The sequence below is a fragment of the Mycteria americana genome, chromosome 5 (assembly GCF_035582795.1).
Source record: "Mycteria americana isolate JAX WOST 10 ecotype Jacksonville Zoo and Gardens chromosome 5, USCA_MyAme_1.0, whole genome shotgun sequence".
NCBI classification, from domain to species: Eukaryota; Metazoa; Chordata; class Aves; order Ciconiiformes; family Ciconiidae; genus Mycteria; species Mycteria americana.
The window spans coordinates 37,069,827-37,085,086 of record NC_134369.1 but is presented as its reverse complement, the minus strand read 5'-3'; the positions used below and the strand labels follow the sequence as shown (position 1 = coordinate 37,085,086).

At 35.3% G+C, this 15,260-nt stretch overlaps 1 protein-coding gene across 9 annotated transcripts in view; it reads left to right on the top strand.

Moving 5' to 3' along the window:
• The window catches only part of GPHN (gephyrin), a 306,539-nt gene that overhangs the window by 145,827 nt on the left and 145,452 nt on the right, over positions 1-15,260 (top strand). For 6 of the 9 annotated variants that reach the window (XR_012775918.1, XM_075502988.1, XM_075502986.1 and 3 more), the window contains exon 4: positions 11,297-11,389. The exons of 2 other annotated variants lie outside the window; for them this stretch is intronic. Coding sequence is in view for 6 of the 7 variants with exons in the window: in XM_075502988.1 (XP_075359103.1) it covers positions 11,297-11,389 (93 nt within the window). In the remaining variant the exon portion in view is untranslated. Of the gene's footprint in view, positions 1-1,919; positions 1,966-11,296; positions 11,390-15,260 lie in introns of those variants that run through there. One more of the 9 variants, XM_075502987.1, reaches the window with a different exon arrangement.

Genomic DNA, 15,260 nt, shown 5'->3' with positions numbered 1-15,260 from the left:
TTTAAACCAGTTTATTCACCTACCCTTCCAGTGGTCGTTTGTCCAAAAGTAAATGTTTACTGATGTTTAAGAGCATGTCTTGTAGACAGGTGTCTGTCAGGAATGACAAAATAATCCTGAACTGGACAGAGAGAGAATAACTGAGATTCCATCCAGGCCCATTTTAGTATATTCTTTAGAATCTGATGAACTAGACTTCTCCAAGGAAATTTCTGTGAGGATACAACTGACTTTTGCTGTTTCCGTTAGGGGTATTCTTTACAGGACCCAAGTAAGTCTGTTCTTTGCAATATTGCATGTGCTTTTGCTAAAATATACTCATTGTTTTGGCATCTCATTCAGCTGCCTGGCTTAATAGAGCCATACAGCAATTTTGCTTGGATTAGGCTTGCAAAATGCTGCTTCTCCTTTTATGGTATATTGATTGTAAGTTACTAGAATTGGCACACATATAGAGAAATAGTCAGTAAAGACAAACTTGTTATTTTTTGTGTAATTTCACCTTGTTCTGACAGTGGGTGTATTCATACGCTGCTATGTGAGCTTTCTTTTGTAGTATCCACAGACATTGTATTTTAGCTCTTCCCTGGCTCTTCTTCAGTCTGTGGCAAGCTCAGGACCCTCCGTGTCAAAACATTAATCAATCTCTAGGGTAGTCAGTTCTTGCTACTCTCCAGAGTAAAGACAGCCGGTAGTGTGAAAGTATCATCTAGACACGCATACTCTATGAGAAAACAGTATTTTCTGTATGATGTGTTTGTTGCTGCTTTGATCTCAGCTCTTTTAGGTTATTTGTTATATGCAGTCCCTTTGATTTCTTTCTGTACCTTGGTGAGGGTACCAGGTTGTTCTCTCTGAGTGCACTCATGTTCTCACACCTCACAACTCATAGCTTCCTAACAGAGCTGATCAGGATGTATTGAATTGTTCATGACTGAATAGTCTTGGAAAACCACTGCATTATAGTGGTTCCTTCTCCCTTTTTGAGCTCTTAAATTCTTACTTCTTCTGCTTGTGTCTATGAAAGTGGCACATCTGGTGATAGTTTTCTCAGCTAGCTGCTGAAGTATACAGGTCCTTACTGCTGCCATTTTACATACTACTTTTATAAGGGCAGAGTATCTGTTCTTCAGTCATCCAAAATTCTTTCCTGAAGTGGTGCCAAAGTTCCAGAGTAGCCAGGCAACTAGTCCTCCAGTACTTGTTTCCAGATCTTATGCTTCTTTGATGGAATTTTATACTTCACATTCTTGATTTCATGAGGACTTTACCATTTCTCTTCACAGGTCCAAGCCTTTTAGTTTGTTTCTTTGCTCGTTGCACTGTGGGAATATCCAGAAGTTCAGCTGACTTCACACGATTGTTCAGATGGCTTTCTGGCTCTGTGTGGACTGAGGCACTTCCCCCCCATGGCCAAAGCAAATTCTATTAGCTCTCTGGGCGAACTTAGTATCTGTATTGTATGGTATTTGGACATTTGCTGTAAGGCCACCTGGAGTTCTGTCTTTGCTTTCACCCGGCATTAATAGTCTAATAGTATCCAGGGCTGTTTCAGCCTTCCGTGGAGCGATGCCGCCGTTGTTTGTGGGAGTCCTCAGGCCTTCTCCTGGGTGGTAAAAGGCAAAGGTAACTGTTCAGCGTGAGTTGTTGTGGGAATGTACATGCAGACTCAAAGAAGAAAGGTTACTGGTCAGTAACTGGTGTTCTTTGAGAGGTATAGTCTGCATGTACATTAGTCTCCTACCTGCCTTTCCCCTCTTTCTGAATCTCTTTCAGGTTTGGTTGTGCATTTAAGAGGAACTGAAGTGGTGGCGGATGCACTCTGCCCTGTATGTCATGCCTCAAGCAGGAAGAGGGGAGGAGCTAGAGCGCCCCTCCCGGACACTCCAGGGCAGGCCGCGAGCCCACCCACTCTTAGAGTATATGTATGGACTAAGTATCTCAAAGTACAGCAGCCGTGCGTTGGTAGGTAAATTTTCTTTACTGTATTTTCACAGGTAAAGCGGTAGATTTTATTTTAAAAGCAATTTCATTCTTGACTCTATGGGTGATATGCATGAACAATACACACGTGGGGGAATTTATACCACAAACTGCATTACGCTGAGTAGCTCGCTGTCTCTCTAATGGTTTCATCTCTTGTCTCTTTTCCCCCGTCCTGACCTTGTTTAGGTATTTGTGTATTCTCACTCTCTTCAATTTGTCATTTCCATTGAGAGCTACACCAAAAATTGAAATTACATAAGTTGTAGTATTACTTGAAAAGTAAAAGAAAATGATGTCTTACACAGTTGTAGCTAAGTGTATGAAGTAACATGTAAGATTGTATTTACTATTAGAAAATGAAGCTAGAAACTGAACTGGGTTCTGGAAGAATCAATTATATTTTTACAGTTACATTGTTTTTTAAAACTTCATAGTTACAGAAAGGCAAACATTTGAGTTTAAACATTTTTTTCCACAGCTGGGTTCCTCATGTGTTTGTTTTTAATCACAGAAGCCTTGTCATTTTTTAATCCACTGCACTTCCTGCCCATTAAACAGAACAAGCAGACACAGAGTATAACCTGGCTTAAACTCAAGATGTAGTTGTGTCTGCATGCAAATACGTACATGCAAATTCTGCAAGTGGTTAGTTTCAAATATAGTTTCTAAGAAGTGCAGGTTATGTGAGTTGAGGGCTGTTACAGAAATATGATTCTTAAGTGTTTGTACTTGGAGTTCTCTGAAATGTATCGCCTTGCCTATATGATGGACATGCTTTTACCAGTTTCTTAGAGTTGAAGCAGTTAGCGTTGTCTTGGCAGCTCAAAGAAATTTACAGTTGGTTTTCTCTGGCTTTGCCATTTCTATGTTTTTGGTAAGATTAAGACGTAGCTTATCTGGGCTTAGTTACAGCCAGCAAAGTTCGGTGAAACTTCTGATCTGTGGTGCATGAGACACATGTGCTGTAGATGTGGTACACACAGATGAAATATTGTAAAGAATTCTAGTTTTACAAAGTTACTGACTTGTGTGTAATATCAAGCTGCCTTTTCACATTCTGAGAAGAAAACTCAGAGTAAACAGTCTTTTAAACAACCTTAGATGAACATTAATGTATGCAAAGGAGAAGAAAATGTGGAAAAAGTCATCTTGTTCTGCACAATTAACCTGAAATTTATGGCTCCGAAACCAAGCATTTATATGTTGTGATAACAGGTCTTTGAAGTGCTGCTTTAATTTAAAAAAAAAAAAAAGAGAGAGAAAGAGAGAAAATTTCTGTTTATCTATTATTAGTGAGCAGTGTTGGATTAATTTAGTTGGTTTTATGCTTTTTTTCCTTTGCTTTTGATTCCAGTTGCTATTTTAGCTTGTGTTGTTGTAGGAATAATCAGAGGAATATATATTAGATGTCAAGATTCTCACTGGGAAAAGCAATACTGGCAAGGAGGCATTATGTTTTTCTTTTATTTAATTTTTAATTGATTTCAAATAAATTCTTAAAAAAAAACATAGGGTATTTATTACTACTGTAACATTTATTTTAGTAAGTAAACATTATATTTTAGAGATAGGTCTTTTACGCATGATAGAAATGAGAGACATTGAACTTTAGTGCTTTTACTAGTACATTTTTATTATGTAAAGATCAGCATGTGTGCATATATGCCTACACACATGTATATATCTGCCAAATTCAGAGTGGACAGGAAAGTTGTTTCAAGAAACAGACATGTTTGGAAAATACCTAATTCTTACTCTTCTGACTCTCTTAAGTTCTATCGCTTCCTCCAGGCATCTGAGGAAAACTGTTATGCTGGAGTGACTGATCCTTTCCAGTGAGCAGCCGTGACTTCAAGACCTTAGCATGCGCTCTAGGAGGATATCAGTGGTACCAGCAGTAGATGGGAACAGATTTTCATACAGAAGGAAACGAGTCTTTTTCCTTGTTGCACATATAGACTTATGGTTTGCATCTGATCTAGATCTCCTTGTAGATTTTAATTCAGTTTGTTAAATCATACAATAAAATCACAGTTTTTCTTGATTATACTAAGACTAATATGTCAGGGTAGTTAGCTTGAATTAAGAATCCCTCCCTTGTCTTTCTGAGAGGAAATTGGCACAAAACATTTAAAACTGCACTTTTATTTCGTGGAGTCAATCTTGGATGTGGCCTATACTGTCTTTACCTTTCCCCAGCGTAATAGTGAGAAATTTTTTTGCCAGTCTCAGCCCTTAAAAAGCTGACTACTTCAGTGTTGGCGCTCCCAGTCCTGGTGGTTTGACCAGCAAACACTTCAGTGTTTGCACATCTCTCTGCTTGACTTTCCCTACACATTTGCATAGATGAACTTTGTTGAGCATTGCACTTCAGTGCCTTTTTTTTTTCCCTGTTTTAGGGATAATTATAATGAATAGTAGCTTTTAGAAGAAGTTAAGTACTTTTTAAAAAAAGGTTACGTTACAGGCTGTATAGGTATGTTGAACCTTGAAATATTTGATAGCTGCAATTTATTTCAAATGGAAAATGCCTATAATTAAATTTCCATTTATAGAGTACATTTTTATTACTTTCTTCCTTTAGTTTTGCATTTCAGTAAAATAGTTGCATTTTTACGACTTCTTTTAATATATTAGCTTAGTATTTAGAAAACTGTATTTAGAAAAAAAAAAACCAATGCAAAATGACTGTGATGCTGAAAACTGCAAATATATCTGTAGAATCTTCAAAAGACTACTAACTATGTTCAGTAATATCTCAAAAGATGAAAAGGTCTATTTGGACACATTGAGAAACGTACTTGCATTTCATCCAAGTCTCTTGGCTACAGTGATTACGCTCTGAACAGAACCCTTACATTTCTCTTACTTTCTGCCTTTTGTTGGTGGGGGAAGGAAAAAAAGGAGTGGAGGTAATAGAAAATGTTGAACATATTTTCATGGTGTTTTAGTATTTCATTTTCTAATATTCTTAAATCATTTTGAGATTGATTACTTGCTAAGTTGTTTCTCCACACATAAGAGTATCTTTATGCCTCTACATTTCAGCAAAGCTTTCAAGCAATTAAGAGAAAGATTGTGAGCATAAGAAATAAAACCTTCACAAGAAATAGGGCAAAAAATATGAAATTCATTCCAAGAATATGTTAACATTTCTAAGGCCTTCCCTCTTTTTCAAACTGAATGTTGAACTCGGCTCTATCTTTCCTGCAGTGCCTTTGCTTTATGTGGGTATTCATGTTCTTGCATGCTCCTCAGTACTTGATTTTCCCTTCTAAATTAACAGACTAGCCATGGTCAGCTGAATAGAGAAGATTCAAACTCCTAAATAATACCACAAAGGAACAATTGGGTTACTTTTACCTTTTCTTTTTCTTTTTTCCTGCTTTTTATTTGTGTGCTGTGACATGAATTCCTGATTCATGCAGTTATGTGTGCTCTCTTATGCCATAGTATCAGGGATAATCTTTAGTGAGCTGGGATCTGGAGTAGTTCAAGCCACCTGACTAAGTAAAGGTTGTTATGAGATCTTAATGTGCCAATTCCTGTATTCCTGAAACTCCGTGGTCAAATGACATCCAGTTTTCTTCACAAATCTGTGACTGTGCAGACTTTCTCTTCTTTGATATGTTTTTCCATATTCTCATTCACTATAATTTCTTCATTATGATGATGTTAGATAATCATAAATGAAAATGATCTCAAATACCCTTGTAGCTCTTCCAGCATGAGACCACAAAGTGCGAGAAAAAATTAAATTGATATTTAATGTGGCTTTTTATACAACAGTTCTTCTGATTTGACTTGGATTGCTAAGGAAAGTTATCATTATAGCTTTAAGAACATACTGTTAAATGTTTTTTCCTTGCATTTTGAAACATACTGTCCTAGAGTAAACAGGATTTATTTGCAAATGTAGAAGTTATATAATTTTACAGAGCTTGTAGTTTTTAGAAGATCTGTGCTGGAGAACACAGACTTTTGCATTTCTAAGCGCTATCAGTAGTTTTTCCCAGAAGCCACAACGATCTTTTGAGTCACGTAAAGTTGTTTTGAGAACTTCTGGATAGTATGCGTGTCTGTAAAACAGCTTATACTAACTTACTTCTGTCTCAAAGTCCAATGTAAATAAATGTATATTGTTTCATAATTAAATTTCATATTTAACATTGATATTTGTTCAGCAATTTCAATTAAATTTTAACATATTTTAAATGGTCCTTCATATGTGATTAGTGGTGCACAGAGGGTGAAATAACTTCAAGTTTGCCCTGTGCTAGAAAAATTTTGCGTATGCCAAAATACCAAACATCTTTGTTAACTATAGGAGTACTTAACCAGTTTCAATACTGAATATAGAATGGAAGAATTCTGTATGGTTTCTTTATGAAAACCTGCCTGTTTATATTCTTTTCAACATTTCCCTATTCTTTCCTAATGACTGTTTTAAATGGTAACAGTGTACATGTCATATTCCAATGGTTAAGGTGTATGAAAAGTACACATATGTATTGAGAATTATTTTTACAGTCCTTGTATTATGAAGCAAATGACATTGATAAGAAAAAAGGTATACATATTAATCCCAGGAATAAGCACCATAATACTGACTTGTAGGAAAGTTTTCTAATCATTTTGGAAGCATAAACACATCAGACTGTTATCACACTCTCATAGCAAAGTGATGGCAAAAAAAGGACAAGAAGAAAGACAAGAAATACCATAGGACTGTAGCATCATAGGAAAGGAACAGTCCTCAAGACCTCAGCTCTTCTGTGTAGGCATTTAGTCTGACCCATGGTGACCATTTTTGTGTGCTTTGTAGTACTTCTCCAGTTAAGGGCATTACTCATAGTCTCAATATCTATGTGGAAGAGCAGCATAAAGTAGCAGTAAGAGGACTGGAGGAGTCTTGCAACCTTTCTCAAGTTTAAATTCCTGGCTAACAGCATGCTTAATAATATTGTGTCACTTTACAATTATTGTGTCACTTAATAATATTGTGTCAATATTGTGGATGCCTCTGTCACTCTGAAAAGGAAATAATTAATTACACATGTAGAACTGCTCTACTCCATTATTTAAGGAAAGTAGCAAATAAGGACAGAAACGTAGAGTGCCCATGATTGTAATAAGGCTTTATTGCAAGAGACTGCAAAAATTTACTAAGATGAGAAACGCACAAACCTCAGTTATCTCCAAAGATCAGGGAACTGTTTCTTTCATTCCAGAAGGGAATCCCTATTTGTTTCTCCTGTTCACTTACTTGCAGAGATTAGAGGATCGTACATTAATGGAGTTAAAAATACCCCACTTTGCTAACCATGACCATTGTGCATTCTGTGAGCAGGTTTCTTGCATATCGGGGGTGGGGTGTTATCCCACAGAAATTATTAGTAAGAAACAGTTACTAGAAACACAACACATACTTAATGATAAACATGAATAGCTGCTGGAAAACCCTACTAAATTAAATTATGATGTATTTTCTCTCTCTTGAATCCTTCTGATCAAGGCTGGGTAGTTTAGTGAACAGATGCTTGAATCCTGGGATTTAAATACAGGAGGAAATGACCAAAATTCTGTGACTTGCCCATTGCAACTTAGACTAATGGCAGTTTTGCATCTTGGACATTGAGATGCTTAAGTTACCTCCACAGAAGAAAATATGTCTGTAAGTGTTATGGCCATTCACTGACTGAAATGTCAGGTAGCACTAGCTTAGGTGTGGTGCCACAAGAATGCATCTGTACAGCTTTTGGACTTAGTGTGTCTTAATGTGACGGTGCCTGTATGAATTTTCAAGCATGTATTTGTGGTAAACATAGAGTCTCTGCACTGTGCCACACATTGTAGGCATTCTTTCCATGAGTTAATTATCTTTATTGGCCTTAAAATTGATTAATTTACATGTGAAGGACTAAGAACTCAGAGGAAGAATGAGGCGAGGTTTTTCTGCGCTGGTGAAATCAGCACTGGTCATGAGAAAATTCAAACAGATCATAAGCAAAGTTTTTGATGATCAGTGGTATAACTGAAATAATTTCACGATCAGGCAGCGCATAGGAAGTCCAACAAGTAGTTCCAAGTTGGGAGAGAGAGGAGTGATTGAAAGGAGCTCTTTGGAGCAAGAGATGGAAATAAATTGTATGTTAGACCCAAGGATTTCTTACTTAATTAAATGAGAGAAATTTAAATGTATTTAAAAGAGAAAATACAAAGAAATAGGTAGAGAGAACAGGGCACCAGATCTAATTCAAAGCTTAAGGAGACAACTGGGCTGACATTTTATTTCTGTGCAGAAAAACATAATTAATATAATTATTCTAGGACTTCAGTGAAATCTGAACAGGTTAGAATTACAGTTGTGTGCTTTTGAAGTAAAAATGTGTCTAAAGGAACTGACTATAATGATTTCATTTCTCCTTGTCTACCTTGACACTAGAAAATAACTGATAAAGCCTGTTTTAGGATATTAATTGTTAAAAATATTAAGCTATTTATTGGTTGTTTTCTTCTGGAGGTCTGTAGTTTTGTTCTGGCTTTTTAAAATTTGGGAGTAATTTTTCAGAGCCAGATACTGTGTTTTCTATCCATCAGCATAATTCCATTGACTTGAATGGAGTGATAGTGGTGTCCATAACCTGTTGACCTAGTCTCATTTTATCTTGAAAGCTTATCATCAATGAAACAATAGAAGAGCAGAAAGATGCACAAAAATTTATTTAATGAAATTTTCTCTGGTTGAAATGTTATATAATCATTTTGTTTGTATAGCATCAGTAAAGCCAAGTATCAGGTCCCTGGCCTAGAGGAATTCTCATTTGAAGACACAGCAAATTCAGTTCCGTGCAAAGCCAGTGGAGAATCTAGCTGGACTGCTGGCAGCAGCAAAGTGAATACGAGTAGCCTTTTGTCCTCAGTTGGTTGTGGTGGTGCTTCCTTTTTTAGATACGTAAACTGTCAATGAGAATGTTTTGTGGGATAGAGTTTTGTGGGCTAGAGAGAAAGTAAATAAGCTGAATATCAGTCTCAGGTATTTTTCCATGTTTTTAAAAGATCTAAGCGGTACGGTTTACACTTCTAAAATACAATGAAACCCAAGCTTACTGCCTCATAGTCAAAGGTCTTCTTACTGAAAGCTTATGTTTCTTTACTATAGCTAGAACTTGATAGAGAATTATATGTCTGCCTAAGTACACTGATGGAATAGCAGTAATAGGCATTTAATTATTGCTCAGTTTATTTGAAGAGTTAGGGTGTATACTGATTTCTTTAGCTTTTTGTAGGCTATCATATGATACTTTTTTCTCTGTTAACTGGAGTATTATTGAACTGTAGCAAAATGAGAACAGAGGAAGGAATTATTTTCTCTATAAAACCTGTTGGACTTTGGCAAGTTTTATTTTATCTAATGATAAATGCTTCATTAAAAAAAAAAAATCACAAAATCTCTCCCTCCTGTTTTATACTGACAAATTTTTCTTGATGATAATAATTTTCGAAATATATACAATATTAAGCTCTAACTTTGCCAAACACCTTTTTTACACTGAACTTCTCTCAAGTATTCTCTGAAATTTGTAGCTGTTTGAAATCAAGACAAATATGTTTCTAGATGATAAAATAGAGAAGATGCCACCACTTTAAAATAATTTTTCTGATGCATATCTATGTTATTGAAACAATTTTAAGACTTAAAATGCCTTTTACTACTGTAATTCACATTTTTTCAAAACGTAAGTCAAAAGTCACACTTAATAGTTCATTTATGTACAGGTCTGAGACATTATCTGTGTTCTTTTCTTGAGCTTATTTGAAATGTTCATACCACCAGAAACTTCTGGTAATTTACAGCCCACCTAAGTAGAGTGCCGTCCTCCAAACGGGGAGAGTAAAAAGATGGATGTGATTTTAATAAAGACAAGAGATAATGCAAATGGGGAAGTGGAAGGAATGAGTAAAGAGAGGAGAAATAAAGACAGAACCTTCGGCTTTGCCACTTCTTCAAGTAATCCTTGGATACATTTTGCATGATGAGGCTTGCAGGCAGACACAAGTTATTCTACCTGCAATTTGGAAGAGGCTGTATATGAGCTTTCTCTTAACTGGAAGTTACATAGCAGTGCTAAGCCTGCAGAACATGCACCTGAGGATTAATCTAAATCGGTAGTACTTTTTAAAATGTTCTGGACAGTTTTATGACCATCAACAATATTTTAAGTTTTTTTAATCAGTATATTGCTCAGATCTAATTTTATGATAAATAATAAGCTTCTAGCCAACAGTCACCAAAACAGTTCGTTCCTCCCCAATATAATACTCCAGAAACATAAATGTGCCCTAAGCTTTTTCAAAGAATGAGGTTTCTTTGCTAGAATAAGGAAAGCTGTCTAAGTAATTCATCTGACTGATTTCTGCAGATGGATACTTTACTGTTTAATACATGAGTGTACTTCATGTAACACAGCTAATTTTGAGCTCCAAGGAGACATTCTGCTGTTGTGCTAGCCCACAGTAGAGTATGAAGGATAAGTGATATAATCATATTGAGACTAAATAAATTTTCTGCTTATGTCAAATTTTTATCACCATTTGAAAACTAGTGTAAAATGTCATTTTAAAAAATGAATGCAAATCAAATTAAACACTTCTCTAGTATCATGAGTTCACCAGTATTGTAAGTCATTGATTTTAGATGACAGATTTATTAAGCTTTCTTAGTCCAGCCTTGGAACTGGTATACACAGTCCTACTGAGATGTTGTAGGGAATGTAGAAAAGATAATTATAGATAATCTTTTGTGTTGCTGTGTCAGGTGTATTATTGCATCTTTTAGTAGATAAGCTTACAAATATGTGGTTCTTGCTTTTTTCAGGCTATTAAAAGTGGAGCACAGAAACCAAAGTTACTGTAGTAAGAATCAACCATGTAATCTAAAGTAAATGCACATATTCTATTAACATGTGTCAAAGCATTATATTTATATCTCAAAATCAAAATAAGCAGTGACATAAATGAATAACTGTGAATTCTTGTTTTCCATTTCAGGTCAAGAGATGGAGAACAGAATTTCAGTTTCCATTTCCAAAAATATTATGATGGATACTTGAATTATTCTGTCATATGTTGGTTATAAATAGTGGTTTAAAATCTTTGTATAAAAAAACAATTCCCTGATTTTACAGTTCCCTGTATTTATTGTGTGTGTGTCTGTTTTTAAGGCATTTCAAGTCTTCAGGTGTTTTCTGAGATAACTATATCCTACATATTACTTGTTAGATCTGACAGGATTCATGTTCTCTTTCAGGAGACGCTGATAGATTGGTGTGATGAAAAGGAACTTAATTTGATTTTAACAACTGGAGGAACAGGGTTTGCGCCACGAGATGTCACTCCAGAGGTGAGATAGTCCTGGAATAAGAAAAATCTGCCCTTTGGTGTAGAAATGTATGAGTCTGGGGGAGCGAGGTGATATTTTTTTGAAATTTCCTCTGTAACTTTACTTTGCAGTATCTCTGGACAGGTCAAGTGATACACAACTTGGAAGCAGAAAAAGCAATAGGGAATATAGCACAAGAGAATTACTCTGACCTTGGGTTCTGACCCGAAATGATTTTCAAACTAAAATGTGGCATAGTATAATGGATTTCCAGTCCCCTTACAAAACAAAATTCTAACAGTTTTTTGGCGTAATTTTCCTTAGCACTGCAGTACAACACTGCTAAGGAAAAACATGTGTGGCTTTTGTTATGTCCCGCACAAGGAAAAGTGGTATAAGAGAGATCCCTTAATTCTCCCTTGCAGGCTACTGCATTGATAACTACTGCATTATAGGTTAGAGTGTGAGAGGCAGATGGTAGGGGGGGAAAAACTCTGTGCAAAGCTGCTATTGCTTTGCTTGATACCGTGTTGTCAAAAAAAGCTAAACAGGCACAGAGATGGAGGTAACCTGCACCAGTAAATGTTGCACAGGAAATCTGGTTACATTCCACTTATAAGGAGCTAAGGTAAGGAGAAAAAAAAAAAAAAAAAAAAAAGAAACTTAGCCTAATAACCTCGTGGCCATGAGTTGTAATATGAAACGACTGTGTGATTGCTGTTGAAGTATTTTGGTATTTATGGTTCCAAATTAGATTAATATGAACTTTTAAAATCACATACTTTTTTTTGTTTATGTTCACTAAAGGGCAGAATTAAGATTGAGTGCCTGAAGTGTTTATTTCCATAATTTAACATATTTAGATTTCTCATATACTGTACTCATATAAGTACTCATATAAGTTTTCAATTGCTTAGACTTTCAACTTAGAGTTGATTTGAGTTCATTATAACATGCCTACAATGCTTTTTATTTACAAATGTATTCTGTCAACCATGGCTGCAGTTGAACTTTTTTCCATTAGGAATCTAAAAATATTTTTTAATTTATTGTATAACATTTCTGTAACTAAACAAACATGTAAAGAAAATGCTCCTTACGTTACTTCTGATGTCTTTTAGATTATATACTAGAAACCTTAAGTAACTAAAACCTACGGGTCTATGTATCAGAAAGTGGGAACACTATAAGATGACCACAGTGTACTAGCTAGTGAAACTGAATTTGCAGATGATTCACTGTGCTAAAGCAACACAAAAGTGAAAAGTGTGTTGATTGAATTGGTCCCTTACTTGCAAACTAACTTAATGGTTTGGAAGGTTGTATTCCCAGCACTGTGTAAAAGGAGGCTTGAATTTCTGCTTTGGTTTTCCTGATTTATTAGCTTTATGCTGGGTCGAGCTTAGGCAGTAGTGCCAGAGGAAGCATTGCAGCCAGTGCCAAAAATTAGCCACAGATTCTCAAGCAGCATTTAGGACAAGAAATAAATAAGAGAACTCTACACATAAACACCTAGTATTTTCCTTACATTGCTTCATTGCTGTTACTCAAACTAATCATTTAAGACAGGTGGAGATGATTTGTTCGATTAGTTTTGATGTTACAGTGAGCCATTTTAAAAATTATCTGAGTTGTTGGAAGTGTCTTTAGACTATATAATAAAAACACATTGATATAAAAATCATTACTAACTTGTACTGAAGAAAAAATGTATTGCTTTTAAACATAATAGGTATGCAAGACTTAGGTTGGTTATAACAGAATTAAGTGTTCTGACTGTCGAATTATTCCCATACTTAAAAAGAATTCATATAGGACAGTATATACTCACTTTTCACTCATTTAAGTTGGATTAACTTGCAAGACTAAACTTAAATCACTGTGGAGAGATTGAATCCCAGGTTTTATTACATTTTTTACAATTACATTATTACATTGAATCCCAGTTTCTATTACATTTATTTTATTTTATTTTAAGTGGCAATGATAAGGTTTGTTCTTATGATAGGGTTTATTAGATCATTCATTCAAGCAAATGTTTTTAAGGGAAGAAGACTAGTTTGCCAGCATGTGTCATAACAAAAACATATGAAGAAGCATAAGCTTTGGCCCCATGTTTTATGTCTTTTGGGTCAATGAGAGAACCAGTTCAAAATGGAAAATTGATTATGTCAACATGAAATGTGCAATAGCAAGCCATCAGGAAAACTTGCATTGATGTAGGAAATGGTTTTGATCTCTTCTGTGTATGGTGTTAGTCCAGCATGCTCTCCTCTCATTACTGAACTGATAATGAAATGATGTGATCATGACATTGTGCTATTGAGATGTCATCTTTAAGACATGATTTTAAAACTGGGAATCATTAAACCTGATACTGGAAGATATTTTAGCATTTTTCCTGTGAGTAGGGAGAGTAGTCCCTCGGGTCATATTTCAGCTGGAATGATTCAGTCCTGCTTCTCCTTAATCCTCCTGTACTTTTGATTAGAAAACACATTTTTTCTGCTTCCTTTTCTGAGCATAGATACGTAATTGCTATTGTACTGTACAAGATAAAGCTAGTTCCTGAGAGTATTTACAGCCCAAAGAATTAACGTTAACTGAATTTTGTAATTATTGATTAAATTGAAATTAAGTGCCTAGCATAATGTATCTATTAAAAATAACTTCTTGAAACTTCAGAAATTTATGATTAAGTTTCAAGAAAAATTACTCTGTTTCCTCACTCACGTTGCCTTTTGAACACTATATTGGAATCATACCAGGTTATTGCAGTTGTTTCAATGATGTGTAATGACTTTTTTTTTCTTATAATGGAATAGATGATTTTACGAGTATTCGCAATATCTGATTTTCCTTACCTATCTCTGGTCCCTAAATTTGTAGCCTTAGTCTAGCCAGTGGGTGGGGAGAAGCTTTTGAATTAGTTACTATGATTCACATTTTGAGGGGTGAGGGTCAGTTGAATTAAGCAGTGTGAATATCCTTCACCTTCTTGTCTATGTGACCAGAAGTGATGAAATACCTGTGGATATTTAAAACCCAAAATTCACCCAATGGATGGCTGAATTTGAAGGAGACTGTCTTGTAGATGTTATTAGTGAATGCTGCAATTCTTCGTCTGTTATGGCAGTTGATGGTAGATCGCATTTGAACTAAAGCCAAAGTGTAGGCTTAATTTTGTAGATACAACCACTTTTTTTTTTTTTTTACTATCTTATTTTGCCTGTAATTTATGGGAGTAGTATTTAAATCCATACTGGAAATTCTCATACGGTCTGCTTGTTGATTTAAAAAGTGTTTGTTGCTGGACAGAGATCAGGGCTTTACATATGGCCAAAGTTAAGTTATTTAGTGAACTTTTGTTTTGTATTTCCAGATGCAAACATTTTTTCCTTGGATCTACAATACTTGAGTGGTAGACAGTTACAGTTCTTACAGAATGTTAATGATAATATACATTATATTTTGTGAAAATATTTAAATAATGTGGCAGCATTTTTATCTATTAACTAGGTATCCTTTGATATGGAAATGAATTTTCTCTGTTGCTGTTGGTCAATACAAGGGAGAAAGGAAAAATCTCATGTATGCAGGTGCTCTGTGCAGTTTTCTATCTTTTGTCTTCTCTATTTTTACATTTATTCTTTTGCAAAATTGTACATCCAAAAAATTCACTTGTCTGCCCCTAACAGAATCTTCTAGCTGTTTTCTTATCCTTCATCTCTAGTGTGGCTCACAAGTCTTGTTTGCCCCCTACGAGACTAATTTTATGTACTTAGATAATAGCAACAGAAGTCAACTTATTGTGCCTCAACTGATGCTAGACATCCTTGAGCTGTGTCGGTATGTGTATTCACAAATAGTTCAGCCACACTGCAGATAATTG